The sequence below is a fragment of the Engystomops pustulosus genome, chromosome 9 (assembly GCF_040894005.1).
Source record: "Engystomops pustulosus chromosome 9, aEngPut4.maternal, whole genome shotgun sequence".
Lineage (NCBI taxonomy): Eukaryota > Metazoa > Chordata > Amphibia > Anura > Leptodactylidae > Engystomops > Engystomops pustulosus.
The window spans coordinates 11,936,627-11,958,216 of record NC_092419.1 but is presented as its reverse complement, the minus strand read 5'-3'; the positions used below and the strand labels follow the sequence as shown (position 1 = coordinate 11,958,216).

The 21,590-nt window shown below is 46.8% G+C and overlaps 1 protein-coding gene across 2 annotated transcripts in view; it reads right to left on the bottom strand.

Annotated features, from left to right (window-relative positions):
• Positions 1 to 3,107: 3,107 nt before the first annotated feature.
• PAK4 (p21 (RAC1) activated kinase 4) overlaps positions 3,108 to 21,590 on the bottom strand; it is a 35,460-nt gene continuing 16,977 nt past the window's right edge. For both annotated transcript variants that reach the window (XM_072125773.1, XM_072125772.1), the window contains exons 2-9: positions 16,654 to 16,871; positions 14,035 to 14,667; positions 13,531 to 13,956; positions 12,407 to 12,540; positions 11,546 to 11,672; positions 8,885 to 9,010; positions 8,674 to 8,808; positions 3,108 to 5,538 (exon numbers count right to left, since the gene is read on the bottom strand). In XM_072125773.1, coding sequence (XP_071981874.1) covers positions 5,383 to 5,538; positions 8,674 to 8,808; positions 8,885 to 9,010; positions 11,546 to 11,672; positions 12,407 to 12,540; positions 13,531 to 13,956; positions 14,035 to 14,667; positions 16,654 to 16,857 — 1,941 coding nt within the window. In that variant the 5' untranslated portion in view covers positions 16,858 to 16,871 and the 3' untranslated portion in view covers positions 3,108 to 5,382. The remainder of the gene's footprint in view (positions 5,539 to 8,673; positions 8,809 to 8,884; positions 9,011 to 11,545; positions 11,673 to 12,406; positions 12,541 to 13,530; positions 13,957 to 14,034; positions 14,668 to 16,653; positions 16,872 to 21,590) is intronic.

Below are 21,590 nucleotides of genomic sequence, written 5' to 3'. Positions count from 1 at the left end.
TACTCATTAAAAATTGGTGGAAAAACAAAAGTGTTGTGTCATACTTTGGCTAAGTGTATATTGTTGGAGGTCCTGATGATGCACCTTGTTACTATATAATGTAACCACACAGTATTACACCTTACTTTATGATATACTTATTGCCAGATATCACCATTATCTGTAAAAACAAGGTTTTTTAATATTCAGTCACATGATTTACTTCCTTGACAGTTAACATGAATGTTCACATTTGGCACTTTTAGAACTTTATGTCCCTCATCATCAGTCCATGTTTAGAAGGGGTAAAGGTCCTGCATAGGGTCACATGACGAGGAGTGCACAGGTCCTGCTAATCTTTACATAGGCGAAAGAGGAATGAAAGATGCAAAGTTTGTTGCAGAATTTTCCCCCCCCCTAGGCCCCTCCTTTTGCCCTGCCCCTTACTACATCCCCACCCAGTATAACTGCCCACCCCCACGCCTTAGGACCCTCCCCCACCCATATTGTGATACATACTTACCAACATACAGGCTACTCCCTTCACCTTGGACTGAGCAGCAGAACTATGAATGCAGCTCTGAAGTGTAATAGCAGCGATGCTCTGCATGAAGGTTACGCACCCCCAGGGATATCATCTACTAATCCTCACCAAATTAGATTTTTGCTCCTAAAGCAGAGACTTGTCATCACTGCAGAGAGGAGACTGTGTGTTGGGCGATCAGTAATCACATCACACCCAAGTCTATGCAGGCGATGACTGACGTCTATTGTTCTCTGTTATCACATCTACATGCAAGTGCACAGGAGGCGGAGATCTCCTCTTGCAGTTCTCGGCAGAGATTTGAGGTGTCACCTACAGCTTTTGTGCAGATTCACCTCTCAGACATTAAAATATGCAGTGTTTACTACAGCTTCTGCGCAGATTCACTTCTCAGACCTTGACGTTTGCAGCTTTTGTGCAGATTCACCTCTCTCCGACAATGAAATTTGCAGTATTAGATGCAGCTTTTGCACAGATTCACTTCGGCTGCATTGAAATTTACAGGGTTAACTACAGCTTCTGTGCAGATTCACCTCTGCTACATTAAAACATGCAGCGTTAACTACAGCTTCTGCGCAGATTCACTTCTCAGACCTTGACGTTTGCAGCTTTTGTGCAGATTCACCTCTCTCCAACATTGAAACTTGCAGTATTAGATGCAGCTTTTGTGCAGATTCACTTCGGCTGCATTGGAATTTGCAGGGTTAATTACAGCTTCTGTGCAGATTCGCCTCTGCTACATTAAAACGTGCAGTGTTACCTACAGCTTTTGCAAAGATTCACCCCTCCAACATTGAAATTTGCAGCATCAATGCTAAAGAAGTGTTGACTATCCCAATATGTGGGAAACGTGCAAAAAGTGGAGGTTTCTATTCACTGCCAGCAAGCAGAATCCCTGTATAGCTCAAATCCTTTCACTATGGCCTGATGGGGGAGACAATTCCCCTTGTGTATGACCAGCTGGATAGCCCTATGAATATGGATTTTATTGAACAGAGACCTCAGTTCGTGAAACAGAATAGCGCCCCCTGCTGGAGATCTCCGGTGGTACTAGCAGACGGTCTGCATCATTCTATAATCTATTGTATCCCTTGGTCCTTTTAAGAGTCTGACTGGAGGGACTGAGTATGACATCCCAGAACTGGGTGTACGGAATAGTAGAGCACACATGTAGCAGAGTGGAGTTTGTCATCTGGTATTTCTTGATAAACCTGCTCAAACCAAATAGTGAAGCCGCTCACCACAAGGTATAACATAGAGCAAACAGGAGCGGTACAACGCGGCAATCAGCTACATTCCCTGTGTCCTGACTGGTTTTACCCGGGACTACAAACTCGGCTCTGTTACATCTGTACATAGCACAGGAGATGCTCATCATGGGAGGCGTATAATTAACATTACAGATCAATGAGCTCTCACGTTCCTCAGGGTTTACTAGAGATCCTCCTCGCCTTTGCTTCCATCGCAGTGAGTGTACCGCGCAGATCTCCGCCTCGTCATGAGGTCACCGTCCACCAATCACTGGCCACGGCTTATATCCCTTTGATGTAAGCACCTGTATTCTCCACTATATATTCTGCAGAGCTTAAAGGGTTTAAATGTTACCCCCTTTTTTGGGATACTCCCATAGTATTGAATAGAGTGGCAGTTGGTGCGCTCAACCTGCTGCTCCATCAATAACCGAGACTTAGACTCCTCCCCACTCTTGTGATTAGTAATGGTCCCAAAAGTTAGACCCTTACCAATCAGATTGTTATCCCTTCTCCTTTGGGCCAAGTTTTATTGTTACCCCCTATTCAAGATTATGGGAGTACGATGGGATTGTTGAGTTCCCACTGACTATGAGGACAGGGATCCTGTTCCCTTTTACTGATGGATGAGATCGAGGTTTTGAAAATACTTGAGCGCTGTACCCATCAGTTTCCTACACTCCCATAGTATCATAGGTACACGATTGGTGGGTGTCCCAGCAGTTTGACCAATCAGATTGTTATCCCCTCCCCAAGGATAAGGGATTGCAATAAAATCCCCTTTACGGATGTAGGATAAGCAGGAGTGCTTTAGATACTGGAGCGCCGTGCTCAGCAATTTCTGACACTCTTATAGTATTGAATAGAGTGACAGTAGGTGCGCTCAACCTGCGGCTGTCAAAAAGTGAAACTTAGGCCCTCGAGCTCGGAGCTGGGCTCAGATTGTTATCCCCTATCCTGTTGAAAGGGAACAACAATCCAACTTAGCCGAATTTTATATTAAAGGGATTGTACTAAGAATCTTGTCCCTATAAAATGGACAATTCGATTCCATTCCCTTTCCAAGATCTCTACTTGCTGTGGGTCAATCTACCGCCTTAGGTTTTCATCCTCTTTATATAAAGAAGAGCCCTTCCATTGACCGACAGCAAGCAGAGATCTTGAGAACTGATGCAGAACTGATGCAGAACTGATGCAGAACTGATGCAGAACTGATGCAGAACTGATGCAGAACTGATGCAGAACTGATGCAGAACTGATGCAGAACTGATGCACAAACCCGTTTGCATGTAGAAATGAATAAATAAATGAAGACGAGGCCTTTTTTTTGTCCAAAACTGTATTTGTAAAACTAGTCATTAATCTATTTTTTCCTCTTGTTCAAACCACAAAAAAAAAAGATGCAAAATACAGTGGAATTTATTTGTACAAAGTCATCGAAAAGCAGAGATCCTTTCCAGTCCCTCGGGGGTCACAGCATACTCGGGGGGTCATAGGTCGCAGGAATACTGCCGCGTTCCCAAACATAACACGTTATAAATATATATTTATGTATAAAACTATAACCAGTAGTCGCTCATGTAGGGGAGGGGGGCGAGGGGAGCTCCGCGCTCTGCTCTCCCGCAGCTACAAGTATTGCTCGCTCGCTCGTCTGTGGGGGATTCGGAGCGGATGGTCCCTGATTGTCGCATGGAGGGGGGTTCAGTGGAGATCTATGGATAAGGCACTATCGTAATGGACAGGTTTAACGACCCCCAATGTAAAGAGCTACGGGAAATATATGGTTAAAGTGGGGGAGAGGGGCGTCGATCATAGGGTTAATCAATACCATCACCCCTTTAACAACACCTCCGTCTCTGCTCTTGTAAAGTGACCTGTGTCTGCTAGCAAAGCCTTAAAGGGAGTGTACAATGGCTTCCGAATTGATAATAATAGTGCATAGCAGTGCGTATGCAAATCAGCCTTCAAGTGCACTGGAGGCGGGTCAGTGGGCCTATAGTTGGCCGTAAGTGCTCCAAATTTCCACAGTAATTGTCGTCCATTTATCAGTGATGACGTTTTCCCCATCTCCCTATACGCCAATCCGATAATACGAGTCCTCCCCCGTTTTGCTTGCAGGCTGATTTGCATATCCTGTAACCAGGATGTTCCTGCGCCTACACTGCACTATTATTGGTCTCCCGTTAAAGAATACGCCCAACATAGAAACCATTTTCGTATTTAAAGAAAAAAAACTTAGGCAACTAAGAGATCCGATGGTTTCAGGTTCACAGCTGCAAAACAGAGTTATCCGTCTCCGTGGCTACAGACTACGCGCAAACTCTGTGTAGTCAGATCCTGCAGTCATGTATTACTCATGTCTACTGAAGTGCATAGATCTGCGTAGGAGCTGCATACACAAGACGGAATATCATAGGAAACTAGCACAGGGTTATCCATCCTACGCATGCAGCTAGGGAGCGTCTGTAGTGACATCATACTGTATGTAGTGTAATGTACAGGCCTAAGGCTTTACCACTGTGGGGGAGCAGCTAGGGGCTCAGATTTTGCTGTTTGGCAGTGACTTTGTTCACTCTCCCCATTGATAACACATGCACCCTCAGCTGGACAGTGCATGCATGTGTAATGAGGGGGGTGAAAGGAATAGCTGTTGGAAATGCCAGCCTAAATATGTAGCAGGTTTTGTTACATCCTACATGTGGCTGGCAGGTCATGAAGGGATTTAAAGGCGAATTTTCCAGCCCCAATATAATAAGGGTCTATTATTATGAGATCAATGGGGACCAAGCACCGATGTCCAGTGACGCTGACGATGTCTCCATCTATTGTATAGTGGCCGAGCAGAGGTACTGCAGGTTTTGTTCCCGTTTGTTTCAAATGGTATCAGCCTGCAGTAACACTATTTCACCACTTTACAGTGTCTGGAGCTGTCTGGTCTAATTTATAGTAGTACTGAGATGTTGCACCATATTAATGTCCTATCCTATAGATAAATCATTAATATGTTGGGGCTGGACGATCCCTTTAAGATCCATCATAGGGTTAGGTTGCTACTTAACATACTTCATATAAAACAGAGCTCCAGTCTCTGGGGATGACACAAGTCTCACATCTACCTGCGGGTGTCATACCCTCCCAGTGCAAACCATATAGAGCAGGAGGGGCAGTCACTCTCCGAGTCCCAAGTCTACCTCTGCCCCATGGGCAGAACACGAGAACCCGCAGGCTCATCCGAAATCATTCCAGTTGTCCCCGACCACAGTCTTATTTTCCAGTGTAAGTCCCAGGTATATGGACAAGTGCTTAGGGGTGGTGTCAGCAGGTACCGGGTCCCCCGCATTGTTCTGGGATCGCTCTCCGTTTCTCAAGGTCCTGCGTGGTGCGTGGCTACAAATAAATTACCTGAGCAGTCTAAGGCGGAGGAGGCGAGATGATGGTGGTCCGAGCATGGAGAGAGCGCGACCTTGAGGGGCTTCTGGGAGAGGCGTCCGTCAGTAGTTTCTATCCAGGGACCCCGGTACAATACTGTGCAGGTGGCAGGGCCTTCGTCTTCTCCCCCCCCCCAGGATTGTGTCAGTCTTTGGTGGGCTGCGTGTAGGGGCGAGGGCTTCATCTCATGCGGTTCTGCCTCATTAGGGGGACGATGCAGGACGGGGGCCCGGCCTTGGTCAGGAAGGGGTGTTTCAGCAGCTCGTTCGCACTGGCTCGTTGGCTCGGGTCTCTCACCAGAAGACGGTCGATGAAGCCCTTCAGTAAGGGGGAGACCTGGAAGAGCGGAAACAAAGACACATCAGGTTCTGTCTTTTTTTAGGGTGACATTAACCCCCTACCCAAATCCTCTCCTGACAGCAAATCCGCACGGCTACAACTAGGGGGGGGGGGGGATTTGAAGGTGAAAAACGCGTCAGCTACACGCGATACCGCAATTTATTGAAGTTACTTGAAATACTTTACATGGTGCTGGATAATTTCTGTCTTTTCCGATATACACGGATATCCTGGAGTCCGGCCGGTGACCATCCCCGCACAGTGAGAGCGCCATCTCCCGCGTTTGCACAGGAGTGGAGGTAACCTGTAGCGGGTCTACAAGAAGCATATCCACCTGCCAGAGTGGGGGATCAGCTACTTAAAGGGGCGTTCCAGTTCATAAGAAAGGGAATCAGTCTTACCGTGGTGGGAGTCCTACTATTGGGACCCCCCCAGTGATCAGCAGATAATGCACTGAAATCATCGGTGGTCACTCAAGGAACTAAACGAGCTACAGTTCCTCTGGCCGACCACTACGCAGAGAACGGATCTGCACTTCTAATTTTGTAGTTTTTGCACTTTAAAAAGGGTCATGCAGATTACAGGCAGTCCCCGAGTTACATACAAGATGGGGTCTGTAGGTTTGTACTTAAGTTGAATTTGTATGCAAGTCGAAACTGTATATTTTATAATTGTAGCTCCAGACAAAAAATTTTTTTTGCCCCAGTGACAATTGGAGTTTCAAAATTTTTTGCTGTAATGGGACCAAGGATTATCCATAAAGCTTCATTACAGACACCTTACAGCTGATCATTGCAGCCTGGGACTATAGTAACATCCAGAGAGGTCATCAGAGGTCACAGTTGGCAGAGGGGTCTGTCTGTAACTAGGGGTCGTCTGTAAGTTGGGTGTCCTTAGGTAGGGAACCAACTGTATATGATAAATATGACCTTTCCATAGGATAGATGACCTCAGGTTCCCCACTGATCCGTAGATTCCTTCCTCCGTCGGCACCAGAGCCGGATATGTAGCTCTGCCACATAGTGGCCTTCTAGGGTAATGCGCTTCTCGCGGCCGGCCACTACACAATCTCGATTCTGGTGCCAGAGGCCCACCTTGTGGCGGAGGTGTACGGCTATAGCTATTGGTATGTAGTTGGGAGTTATATTTTTACAGGGCGCAGTATATGTGGGACACACAAGACGCTGCTGGATACGGCTTCCGAATTCTCCTATATACTATAATCACCCATTAGCTAGAGATGAAGCCCTGAGAAGATGCACAGCAAGTATCACATCTTATTCACTGTTTATCAGGCACAGCGCCGTGCGTTTAGTTGTGGCTCTGCCTGACATTACATCTCCCTGCAGTCACATTCACGGCCGCCTGTGCCACGTGTTTCCCTGTGCGGAGTCACATACATAGTAAACACAAGGTAACGTGGTGTGAAATGACATAATCGGCTCTGCTACATCTGCATGTTACGTGTTCTGATCCGGTCGGGCCAGTTGTTGTATTCTGAGTGCAATGTCTACATGTTAGTCATGTGATCACGTGTCACCAGGACGGGACGTTACTCATGTCCTGCACACTCACAGCACAGGACGTCACTTACAATGAGGAGTATACAGAAAACCGGATTGGAATGAACCCGATAACACATCCCAAAGATTCCGGAACACATCAGTATTATGTGATCTCTAGCGCCCCCTAGGGGTGACGGCTGTGCCATCGATTTGGGTTATACAACTAGGGTCAATACATGCACCTAAAGATCACAGATGCAGAACTAGGGGCGAGAAGAAAATGATAGATAGGCCCAGGACTAGGAGGGGGTTAATGCTCACGCACGTCAGTGTGCCCCCCCCCCCCAACACAGCAGGAATAATTACTATTCAATAATCTCTGGTTATTATAACAGAGGCCGGTCAATATGACGAGCGCTCCCTGGGTACAATTCATAGAATATCTGTCATAGGAAGTCAATCTCTATTAGCAGGAGCGGCACCGGTCCAGGAATGGTGGCACCGGCAGCCTGTGCCAAGATGTAATGAACATACCGGGTCTTCAGAACCGCCGTCACACTGGGATGTGAACAGACGACATCTGGATTGACTACACTCACATGTTTGTTAGGGCTGCAGGGGGGAAATAACAAGTACAAGGGGCGATCCCATTGTCCAATGACTAAATACTTAAAGGACGTCTACCTACAGTTTACTGATGCTATATGTGTCCTGAGGAACCATGTTATTATACAGTATTAGGCTACTAATACCCTGCCCCTCTCCATAGGAACATATGGCGCACGGCGGCGTAACACGGGAAAAGATAGGACATGTCGGTGCTGTGAGCCCATTAAAGTGTATGGGGGATGTATATCAGCCGTATATACGCCCCCGATACATGTGTGTGAATGACACCTTACCGCTACGTCACCAGAGCACCTCATGGAGCCTCGTATTTTAAATTTATGCACTACCCCCGTTGCACCCAGCCACCAGCAATGGGAAAAGTGCATAAAATTAAAATATTCTCCGAGGCGCTCGGGTGACGCAGCAGAACTTTTATAGCTTTATATTACTGCAATCACAGCATAGACGTATAATAAAAGACTGTGTAACAACATTGTTCCTCAGGAACTTCTCATTAGGAGACACCTACCTTCAATAACTGATGGAAGACGTCCTTTAAAAGGCGTCGTACAACAAAACCAGCACAACCCCAGTACAGAGGTAGTGTGTGCTATTACATTTACACTCCATAGAAGATGGGGCCGAGCTGCAATAACTCCCCCGTCCTATGGACACGTGTGGCGCCATTTTATAATAAAAGAAGCCATGTTTTTCATATCAAGGACAAACCCTTTGTAAAGGGATCATCCTACTAAAGACATTACTCCCCCTCTTCATATGTGGGGACTGCACATGCTTAGAAAACAGGGGATTAATATTCCCCCCTAAACCACTGGGCAAGCAAAAGGCCAATGCTCCATTCACTTCTAAGGAACTGTATAGGATCCGCATCCTCGCACCCGACAAAACCGAACCAAGTGTGATCCTGTATGTACATGGAAGAAACAGGGGGTGCAAGGATCCCCAGACTATAGAGGATAAGGGACCTCGGTGAAATCACCTGATATTCTGCGCTTACCTTTTGCACATTTTTCAATTTCGGTGGTGGATTGTCCCTAATCATCTTCATCGCCTTTAGTGGGGGCTCATTAAAGTAGGGAGGTTCTCCATCCACCATCTCTATCACCATGATACCCAGAGACCAGATGTCCACCTGAGAAGAGAAGACACCATGAAGTAGGTCACTTTTCCACAGACCCCAGACCCCCAAGCCCGGAAGAACACCTCACCTCCGGACCATAGGGTAACCTTGAGATGAGTTCAGGGGCCATCCAGTACGGAGTCCCAACCAGAGATTTACGGCGAGGAACTTCTTTGTTTACTTGGGCGCAAAAACCGAAGTCTGAAAGCTTCACCTGGAGACAGAAAAATCGCGTTACCAGGAATATAGTGAATAGTCATGGGCCACAGATGTAATGTTCTAGATAGATAGATGGAGTTTCCTCATCCTGGGTAACGGGTGTATCTTGTATGAGCACAGTGTAATACCGTCCATATGGGAGAGAGGTGGAAGGATAGAGAGAGGTGGATGGATAGAGAGAGGTGGATGGATAGAGAGAGGTGGATGGATAGAGAGAGGTGGATGGATAGAGAGAGGTGGATGGATAGAGAGAGGTGGATGGATCTACCAGATTCTAGGCAATATGTATGTTACTTATTGGCACAGTGCAACAACTTTCATCATGGGATAGAAAGATAGAAAAGAAAAAGATACAAGATGATAGATATTCCACATCCTGAGTAATGTGTATTTTATGTATTAGCCGTCCATCATGGGGTCAGGAGGATGGATAGATACAATATACAAGAAAATCCAGATCTAGGCAATATGTAGGTCATGCATAGAATATTCCTTGGCCATCGTGGGTCAGTAGTACGAACATGTATGAGAGAGAGGTAAATTTGGCAGATCCTAGGTAACATGTATGTTGTGTAGTAGCACACTCTTTATGGGTCAGGAAGATGGATGGACAGATAGGATATAGACAGACAAACAGAGCATCAGCTGATCAAAGTGGGTCAGCAGGATGTATAGGTAGGAGATAGATAGGTAGAATTTATTACTCGATACTCATGGGTCAGTAGGATGGACGAATATGATAGAGACAAATAATATACAGAGTATTACCCATCCATCGTGGGTCAGTAGGATGTATAGATAGGATACAGATAGATGATAGATATACATTAGTGTATTACCCGTCCATCGTGGGTCAGTAGGATGTATAGATAGGATACAGATAGATGATAGATATACATTAGTGTATTACCCGTCCATCGTGGGTCAGTAGGATGTATAGATAGGATACAGATAGATAATAGATATACATAAAAGTGTATTACCCATTCATTGTGGGTCAGTAGGATGTATAGATAGGATACAGATAGATGATAGATATACATAAGTGTATTATCCGTCCATCGTGGGTCAGTAGGATGTATAGATAGGATACAGATAGATGATAGATATACATAAGTGTATTACCCGTCCATCGTGGGTCAGTAGGATGTATAGATAGGATACAGATAGATGATAGATATACATAAGTGTATTATCCGTCCATCGTGGCTCAGTAGAATGTATAGATAGGATACAGATAGATGATAGATATACATAGGATACAGATAGATGATAGATATACATAAGTGTATTACCCGTCCATCGTGGGTCAGTAGGATGTATAGATAGGATACAGAGAGATGATAGATATACATAGGATACAGATAGATGATAGATATACATTAGTGTATTACCCGTCCATCGTGGGTCAGTAGGATGTATAGATAGGATACAGAGAGATGATAGATATACATTAGTGTATTACCCGTCCATCACAGGTCAGTAGGATGTATAGATAGGATACAGAGAGATGATAGATATACATTAGTGTATTACCCGTCCATCACAGGTCAGTAGGATGTATAGATAGGATACAGATAGATGATAGATATACATAAGTGTATTACCCGTCCATCACAGGTCAGTAGGATGTATAGATAGGATACAGATAGATGATAGATATACATAAGTGTATTACCCGTCCATCGTGGGTCAGTAGGATGTATAGATAGGATACAGAGAGATGATAGATATACATAAGTGTATTACCCGTCCATCACAGGTCAGTAGGATGTATAGATAGGATACAGATAGATGATAGATATACATAAGTGTATTACCCGTCCATCGTGGGTCAGTAGGATGTATAGATAGGATACAGAGAGATGATAGATATACATAAGTGTATTACCCGTCCATCGTGGGTCAGTAGGATGTATAGATAGGATACAGAGAGATGATAGATATACATTAGTGTATTACCCGTCCATCACAGGTCAGTAGGATGTATAGATAGGATACAGAGAGATGATAGATATACATAAGTGTATTACCCGTCCATCGTGGGTCAGTAGGATGTATAGATAGGATACAGAGAGATGATAGATATACATTAGTGTATTACCCGTCCATCACAGGTCAGTAGGATGTATAGATAGGATACAGAGAGATGATAGATATACATTAGTGTATTACCCGTCCATCACAGGTCAGTAGGATGTATAGATAGGATACAGATAGATGATAGATATACATAAGTGTATTACCCATCCATCGTGGGTCAGTAGAATGTATAGATAGGATACAGATAGATAATAGATATACATAAGTGTATTACCCGTCCATCGTGGGTCAGTAGAATGTATAGATATGATACAGATAGATAACAGATATACATAAGTGTATTACCCGTCCATCGTGGGTCAGTAGAATGTATAGATAGGATACAGATAGATGATAGATATACATAAGTGTATTACCCATCCATCGTGGGTCAGTAGAATGTATAGATATGATACAGATAGATAATAGATATACATAAGTGTATTACCCGTCCATCGTGGGTCAGTAGGATGGAGTCGCTCTTGATGTCGCGGTGGATGACCCCCTGGGCGTGCAGTACAGACAGGGCTTTCAGTACAGATACACAGACAGCAGCGATCTGCTCCTCATTCATCCTGCAGGTGAACAGCGCACAAGTCATCAGTGACAGATCCGGAGAAAAGACTAAATGGAAACCGTCAGATGCTCTGATAAATGTGTCCAATAACCGTGAGAAGAGTAAAACCGCATCGGAAGTGATGGAAAACCTGCTGAGGCGTGAGAGTCTATGGACAATCATGGGGCTGATATATGATAATGGTTACATGATGAGAGGTCAACTGAGAACCGTGTATTAAAGGGATTGTGCACAATAGACACTTAGCCCCTAGAGATGGGAGAATTTGGGACCCTAATGAAAGGAGCAGGTGAGCCATTCACATCTACATCATACAACACTGTCCCTGGGACAGTCGGCCATTGAGCCGTCCAAGAAATCACATTGAAGGGAATAAAACAAGTTGAGAACGCGCAAACCTTATGCTCCATTCCGTATATGGAACTTCAGGGAATTCCCCCCCCCTCCCCCCCAAAGTACAGGCTCCTCCAATTTCTACATGGAGTGGGTCTGCTCACAATGAGTGTAACAGCAGAGTTTCTCCCAAATCCTGGTGTGACACACCATTACCCATACATAGCGTGCATGATGAGATTACACTATGTGGTGGTTATGGTTACTACATTCAGGTTCGTCTTAAGTGAATGTGTGAGAACTACAGCAACCAGATACTTCAGGACCTTACAGGGACCTTCACTGTTGCTGCTGCTGATTTATCCTAAGCCTAATAAGAGAGGAATTCCCGGAGCTCACCGCGTGTGCGTCACAATGTCCGTCAAGGCTCCTCCTTCCAGAAACTCCATCACTACCCACAATTCATCTCCGACCAGGTAGCTGTTATACATCTCCACCACGTTCTCATGCTGATAATCCCGCATGATCACCACCTGCGGAGGACAAGAAGCGTCACCAGACCGTGTACACGGGTGACCCCAGGGGACACCAGAGTAACCAAAGGGGAAAGGAAAAAAAAAAAAAAAAAAAAAAAAAAGAAGGAAGGAAGGAAGAAAACAGCAGAAAGAAGGAAGAAAAAAAAAAAAAAGTCCTGACTGTCAAAACTAGCAAAGTAAACAATGAATAAACTGAATAGTAAAAGGGATTTTCCCATTTCAGCAAATTATTGTTATTGTTTGTATTATAAAAAGTTATACGATTTTCCAATATACTTTCTGTATCAATTCCTCACAGTTTTCTAGATCTCTGCTTGCTGTCATTCTATAGAAGCTTCTATGTTCCTTCCAGTGGACAGAAATCTGACTGTGGTCACACAGGTGCACGGCTTGTTATATCACACAGCTCTGATCTGTGATACTAACGAGCAGTGCACCTGTGTGACCACGGTGACCATAGGTGCACTTACTTACAATTTTTTTTCCTTCCTTACTTCTTTCTTTTCTTTAAGACACGACAGCTCTATAGCTAAACCCTATGTACATGGTAATACCACACTTCACCACTAGGGGTCACTGTCCTCAGGGTTATAAACCTCGTTATACTGCAGTAGCTCTTGATGAAGCTGCATGTTCCTGCTAGACTGGTGACCGGGATCAGATCTCTTTGTTCACTGGAAATGACCCCTTAAGTGCTGGTGTATCTGGTGGATCTGTGAGGGTCCGATCTCTGCAGCCCCCAAAGATCCTCAGGCTGAAGAGGCCACAGCGCTACATTGCTGCACCCACTTTTCTATTTTCTCAGCACCATGGTGCACTGCTCTATACCCAAATACAGTGCGTACCCTTCATTATCATGATGCAAGGGGCTTTCAGAGCTAAGACCCCATTGATCACTGATCACCCACTGAGGGGTGACATATTACAGTCCCTTTTAAAGGGAATCTGTCAGCAGCGGTGCCCATAGTCGCCAGTCCCCCCTCTTACCTCATTGAACAGAAGTTCCCTCCTCTGCTGCTTGCGCAGATCCATCTTCTTGACGGCGACCAGTTTCCCGGAGCTCTTGATGGTAGCGATGCAGACAATCCCTGTGGAACCCTCGCCGATTTTAATAAAGTTTTCAAGATAAGAGCGGGGGTCCCCGGGGTCCACCACCATCTGCAGAGCCGCCCTGAACTGCTCGTGCGACACCCGCTGGGGCTCTCTCTGCGGGGAACGAGGCTGCGCAGGCGCCTGTGTCTGTTGTGGGCGAGAGAGCTGCGGGTCTGAGCTGTGCTGGGAGAGGACGGCAGGGGAAGGCTTTTCGGGGGGCTTCGGCTTAGGATGAGGCGGTGGAGGTGGGCGAGAACTGACTTTGCTTGAATTGCTTTGACTTTTGGGGTCGAGAGGGTTGGCTGAACGAGAATCCGGTACCTAGAAATAGAAATAATGATGCGGTTGGGAGGCGGTGGAAGGATATCACTGCTAGTACCTACATTACAGGCTACTTACCTGTGGTAGTGCCCCCCTGCCAGGGTCAGTGTCTGCCCGGGGGTAGGTATTGAAGGGTCGCCCCGTCTGTTGAGTTGGCTTGACAGCTCCCTCTGCGGCATGGTGACCTGGGGTGCGGATATTGGGCCCGGAGAGCGGTCTTTTGTCTCGAGGTGACTGTGGACTGCCCGCTCCGGTGTATGAAGATTTTGGCCTCCTGTCTTCCTTCTCCCTTCTCACCACCCTATCAGCAGGTTCGCTGTAGTCCCCATCCGGCACAGGGTGGTCTCTCCTCTCGTGAGAACGTGTGGACCTGTGCTCGGATGTCTTGGGGTAGTCTGGAGGAGGCGGCCGGTGCTTACTGCTTGGCTCCTGCCCCCGGGGCTGTTGGGGGGCCGCTCTCTGATCCTCTCGTGGTCTGTCCCTTCCGTGCTCCGTCCTGCTTCTTTCCGGTCCCCTTCCCCCATCATCGCGCACTTTCCTGAGGCGGCCGTCAGTCACACCATTTTCCATGGGGACGGGGTGTTCCCTTGGGGGACATGGAGGACTCTCTCTGCGCAGGGAGTTGGAGCGGCAGACGGACATAGTCTCAAACTCATCCAGGAGCCACGTCAGGGAGCCGTCTCGTGACACCTTGTTCCCTCGTACAATTGTCTGAGGTGGGGAAACAAAATTACAATAATTACAAGGGGTGTAGATAGATCTCTGGAGAACATTACAAAAATACTGGGGAGACTAGAAGGACCAACAACCCATGTTTAAACTCATTTATCCTACATTTTGGCTTCTTTGTATGTCCCTGTCTCACCATCATATCCTCCAAGACCCCCCACCAATCCTGGGAGCAAAGTGGCCGTTCAGCTTTGTCACCTTTAACCTTCACGAGAGACTACTCACAATACAGGGGGGCTGCAGCAGAACTCCAATCAGGTGAACGAGTCTGGTTGCAGTTCTCTGCACAGAAGGGTGAGCCGGGGGGCGCTAGTGTACCAAGCAAAAATCAGAAAGGGATGCTGCACTACTCAAGCATAAGTAGGACCACCACGGAGGTATGTCCTTCATTTCATAAGACAACCTGTAGTGTGGTTCTCCCATCTGAACACTGGGGGGCGCCTCCACTGGTAAACCTACTGAATGGGGGTGATCTCATTGGTCTCTATGGGACAGCAGCAGGAGGGATATATAGAGGAACGGCCTCTCCTTTCACTATCCTCCCACTGGTTACCGCAGCCATATAGCCAGCTCCGTTATAGATCCCTTAAAAGGGAACCTATCAGCAGAAATTGACCCAACAAACCCCTGCCAGATCCTGTTTCTTTCATGACCCAGAAACTAAGAAAGAGCGTCATCAGAAATTGACCTAATAAACCACTGAGTATATTGTCAGTTCGGTAACACTTTCTATTTTTTGTTTCTTTCATGGTCCAGTGCGGTGACATCATCCAAAAAAATCAACTTTAAAGTCAGATGTAAACTGGTTGTATAAAGTCAGGGAGGCAGAGATTTTAAAACTGAAGTCAAGCTCTCTCTTCCTCAGAAAGCCCCATTCACTGTAATTGATGCTCCTGCATCCAGAGACATAGCTAACCAGATCTCCTGAAGTCCGATGGATGATGTCAGTCACAGAGGAGGCGTTCAGAGCCCCCAACCTTGACGTCAGTGTTAAACTCTCCGCCTCCCTGACTTTATATAACCAAATTACATCTCACTTCAAAGGTCACCACACTGGACCATGGAAAAACAAAAATTAGAAAGTGTTCTGCTACCTGACAATATACCAGTAGTGGTTTACTAGAGGGGGGCTCACCTGAGTCTTGCAAACTTCTATGTAAAAGGGATTGTCCAGAACAGGGAAAACATGGCAGATTTTTATTAAGGACATCAGCAAAGGTCTTCAGTCTTTTACTGCTGCTCAGCCCCACATGCTAAAGCCATATCGAAGCTGCAATACCAGACTCAAGCCAAGGACAGGAGGGGGCGCTGTCTTCAGAAAAAAGCAGCCATGTTGGTAGTAATCCAGGATAAACCTATTATAGGGACCATTTCTCAGAGGGACTCTATGGATCGCAGGAAAAGGCTATTAATACAGAGCCTTAAAGAATGGGACCCTAGGGTCACTCCACGCCTGTGGGGGGGGGGGGGGGGAGGGGGGTACGGCTAGTCCCTCAATGCACAGCAAGTTATCCCCTTTCACGTAGATAAACATTAATATTGAAAAAGTGTCTCTGGGAAGTTCACGAAACCTCCTGGGGCCGGAGCGCAAGGAAAATAAAAAATATATATAAACTACTAACTTTTACTAACTTCTGAACCCTGTGCATGTCCCCTCCCACAGGGGATATTACCAAAATTCTCTGAAAACCCCATTAAAAGGTTCTTTCCAGACTGGTGGCCCGAATGGCAGTGACAGGACACGTTTCATCTGATGAGTGCCCTCCTTTGACCACAGAGCGTCACTTTCCGTGGTACTTCCCTTCTTGTGTCGTCCCCTGGTCTAAGGAAGCCACTCATTGGAGGAATCAGGTCATGTGACAGACATTGTGGGTGGTCATAGGCCCCCAAAAACCAGTGAAGGATCAGGACTGGTGTTAGAAACCCCCTTATAACTCTCTCTCTCACACTTTCGGCTGCTTCACTCACTTTTTTTGGCCCGTGCCCGATGGTAGTGATAATTGCCGGATCCACCAGCGGTTTGGGCCTCTTGGCGGACTCTTCTATCAGACTCTGCCATTGTCGGGGGAGTCCGGTGAACTTCTGCTCCTGCTCGTCGAAGCCCGTGTGCACCCGGTGCTCGAAGTTAGACGGGGCCGAGATCTCGATGCGTTTCTTTTTCTTGCTGAACATGGCCGCTAGCTGACCTGGGGGGGAAGAAGAAAGGAGGTTATATCTGTACTGCAGTACCCCATATGGCACACACATATACCATCTCTGGAGCGGTCCCTCCTCTCGCAGAGTTAGTGATCTATAACCGCGTCCGCATAGCAGAGCCGACTGCGCACAACTCCGCGTCTATTAACATCCTAATGAGGCACCGAACACAAAACAAGAGAAAAACTTCACACAAAGAAGATGTTTCATCTCCGAAAGTAATCACGCACATCATCCGTCTCCATGATAACCAGACACTTGTGCGTTGCAACTGCGCCGAAAATAATCCACATCCGAGATCCTAAGTATCGGAACATCTTCTTACTTATAACATATCGGAAATATTAGTACAACAGCGGGAAAATAATTGCAGTTATTACTTCTTTGTTGTAAAGGGTGAACCCTCTACCCGTAAGAGCGGAGCCAGAACTTACTACTCACTCATCATGTAAGTGATGGAGCCAAAGATCTCAGCATATTATTCTACGCCCCCGAGGGCTCACGCCTCCTCGTATCGCAGCGCATGCTGCTCGCCCACTGCTCACGTGATACAGATGCGCTCAGGTGATACACTGGTTATTCCAGATTACAACCTACACATCAGTCATTCACAAAGTCACACCCCACAACACAACCGCCGAACCACAGCCCAAATATACAGGGTGGAAAGTCACTGGACAACTGCACGAAGAGCTTGTATAGAAAGTTCCTGAAATGACACATTGCAACAAACACAAAACATGGAATGTGAGACCAAGAGTTGCAGGTAAGTTGCAGGTCTGTGCGCTACCATCAGACACTATAAATTACACGTGGGAGCTTAAAGGACCACTCCGATTCTCTCCATAAACCACCTCCTTTAACAGGGCCCGATTTACAGATTCGGGGGAAGTTAGAATTTTTTCTCCATCCCGCAGCGTTCCTGAGCAATCAGTGGCAAAAGTTTTAGCGCTGAATTTGCTAATTAGGTTCTCCACTGACAGGTGGGCGGGGCTAATCTGCCTGCTGTAGTCTAGGACAACCCACCTGACAGCAGAGCCCCTCATCTCAAGGGCTGATTGCTCGGGAACGGTTTGGGCTACAGAAAAAATTCCAACTACTCCGAAATCAGCGAAGCGACACCTATTAAAGGGAGGCAAAATGCTAACAGTGGCTCCCAAGCTGGATGTGCTCAGCAGATGCCACGTGTTGTAATATACAGGGAATGTACATCCGCTGTCACCTTCACCCACGAGGGGAGCCACGTGCGGGTACACGGCAACAAGCAATGATTTCATCTGTCTAAACATTACAAAGGGGAAATCAATGCCGGAGGAGATCTTCATCGCACACCACAGGGGTAAGGAGCCGAAAATGTGGGCCCGGCGCACAAGGAGGAAAACACAAGCAGCGGGAGGCCGCATTGTGAGGAAGGGTGTGATCGCAGGGCAGCGGCCAGCCGTCCATGATACACGGCGCTAATAGTACAATAATACTACAACAACATAACCAGGAATTCTGGAATGTAATTAACTAATAGGAGTCGTCACAATGGAGCGATTACACAAAAATCCTTCATTCTCCAACCCAGCCCGGAGGCCGCACCGTATGGCTCATATAGATCTTAGGGTGGTGGCACACGTGGCGTTTTTAGCGTGATTTTGGAAAGTTTTTAAAATGCATGCGTTATTTTGAAAATGCATCTTTTTTTCCGTTTTTCCTAATTATCATAAATGGGGTAAAAAAAACAGAAAAACTGAAAAAAATGATGTGTTTTTTTTAACGGACTGCTTAAAAACGGCCCAAAAAAGGGGTTCAAAATGCCACGTGTACCACCACCCTTACAAGGCAGCCAAGGCTTGACCCTGACTCTGGGCGGTGGAGTTCCCCTTGAAGAGCGAGTGTTTGTGTCCGCTTATCACACAGGGATTAATGATTAACCATTACATGTGATAACGAAGCTGTGATTACAGCGCCTAATCCTGAGATGCCCAGCGGACGGGCACAGGCTGCCAGCTCAGTCCATGCTCATCTCGGCTCTACCTCTGAGGGTCCCTGCTTCGCTCTTTGTAGGGTTAACAGGTCGGGCAGAGAGAAGAACCGAGCGATTACTTCCCCCATTCCCTTCACAGCGCCTCCTGTGCCTCCTCTGCTCTGCTCCCTCCTAATTAGTAACTCATTAACCCAGTAGAAGGCGGCAGCAGCCATGCAGAACGCTGCCCATTCACTACTCGCTCAGGGCCTGTTCACATGTGCAGAAACAGCATGGACCGAGCACCCAGACATTGCTGCAAAGCCGTTTCCCAAGATTGCAAGTACAGGCAGTCCCCGGGTTACGTACAGGATAGGTTCTGTAGGTTTGTTCTTAGGTTGAATTTGTATGCAAGTCGGAACTGTATATTTTATAATTGTAACTCCAGGCAAATTTTTTTGGTCTCTGTGACAATTGGATTTTAAAAATGTTGGGTTGTCATCAGAACCAGGATTATCAGTTACAGACGTCTGTGATAAGGGTTACATCTGATCATTGTAGCCTAAAGGCTAAAGTACAGTAAATTACCAACACCCAGAAGTCCGTTTGTAACTAGCGGTCGTCTGTAAGTCGGGTGTTCTTAAAGGGGTTGTCCGAGAGTTCTGAAAAAAAACCTAAAAGGTGGCCGGAGGGGGCTGCTTAAAAAAAATAAAGCTGTACTTACCTTCCGGCGCCCTCCGGTGTCCCGCGCTGCTGTCACTCCGGTCCGGGCGCCATGTAAACAAACATGGCCGCCGGAGCAGCGCTGGACAACCATCCGGCCCGCATACACAGTGCTGTGTATTGGGACGGGTAGGCGTGGCCGGGCAACGTCTGGCCGGAAGCCGAGTCCAGCGCTGCTCCGGCTGCCATGTTTGTTTACATGGTGCGACAGCAGCACGGGACACCGGAGGGCGCCGGAAGGTAAGTAGATCTTTATTTTTTTAAGCAGCCCCCTCCGGCCACCTTTTAGTTTTTTTTTCAGAACTCTCGGACAACCCCTTTAAGTAGGGGACCGCCTTTAATAACTTACACACCTGACGGGTGGGGGCTTATGCCTTGTATATGAATGAGCCGATGGTCCCCCATGATACTACTGAACACAGTGCTTGACCATCCTGATAAACCTGGGACACTTACCACAGTGCCCGTGCCTGGATCTATCAGTATCTTCTTATATTTGCTATCCATGGCCTCCTTCCTTCTAATATCAACTTTTATAAATTATGCTAATGAGCATGAAGGGTGTTACCAGAGCCCCTCCGTGGTGCAAATTAACAGGCTGCAGCACTGCTCCTTCATGTAATCTCATACAGTGGGAGAGGGAAGAACTCCTGCACAGTGTCACAACCTGTGAAGCTACAGCACAGAGCAGCTCTGGTAACACCACCCCAAAGTCCTTTAGGCTCATTAGAATAATTTTAAAGTTGATCTGAGAAGGAAAGAGACCATGGATAATAAATATAAGAAGATACCACAGTTCCGGTCCCTGGATCTATGAGTGATGTCCCTGGTTTATCAGGATGGTCAAACACCATAGAGATCACTGCTGTACTGTTTACATAGTGTAGATCCATAGAGTCTGACCTATGGACCGGGATAGAGACTGTCAGTCTACACAGCAGGGACTACTACAGAGTTGGACATATAGGACAAGGAGGTATTGAATGTCCTTGTGGAGATCCAGCTGGTAGAGAAATGCTTTGTGGGTAATGTATGCAAATGAGTTCTCCAGCCTGTAAGTCCATGCCTGACCCATTGAAGAGCTTTGAAGCCATATACATTTAAAGGCATATACATTAGTTAGCGACTAGTCGCAGTGCTCAGAGGATGTAATAAGAGATAATCCTTTCATTTTGGGTTGGATTCATTAACCAGGGAGATCAGGATGAGCTCAAGTAGAAAGAATCAATGCAGTCTACCAAGACCCACCACACAGTCACCCAAAGAGCTAGCACTCCAAAGGTCCGGCAGGGACAGCGAGGGGGGAGGGGGGGGGCAGATGGAGGGAATGTGTTCAGCTGAGAATCTCCTAGATATCTATTCAGAGGATTCTCTTCTACTCCTGCCAAAAATCATCCTACAACGTTCTCCACTGCAAACATCACCGATCCCCACCCAATGGCCCCGCCGCACACCCACCCGAAAACCTCCTGGGATCATGTATTTATTTGGTTACATAAAGAAAATAGAAAGTGTTTCTATAGGAGAGAACAATAATTATACACACAGAACAGCGCAGCTTCCTTCCTGAGGAGCGGCCAGGATACACAAGTACACTGCTCCAACACTGCAGCTCTGGAGAGCACTGAGGAGCGGCCAGGATACACAAGTACACTGCTCCAACACTGCAGCTCTGGAGAGCACCGAGGAGCGGCCAGAGGCAAAGCATGAGCTCAGCAGGATACCAGAGTACACTGCTCCAACACTGCAGCTCTGGAGAGCACTGAGGAGCGGCCAGAGGCAAAGCATGAGCTCAGCAGGATACCAGAGTACACTGCTCCAACACTGCAGCTCTGGAGAGCACGGAGGATGGGGCCAGAGGCAAAGTATGAGCTCAGAAGGATACACAAGTACACTGCACCAACACTGCAGCTCTGGAGAGCACTGAGGGTAGGGCCAGAGGCAGAGCACGAGCGCTGCAGGATACATGGAGTACACTGCTCCAACACTGCAGCTCTGGAGAGCACTGAGGATAGGGCCAGAGGCAAAGCATGAG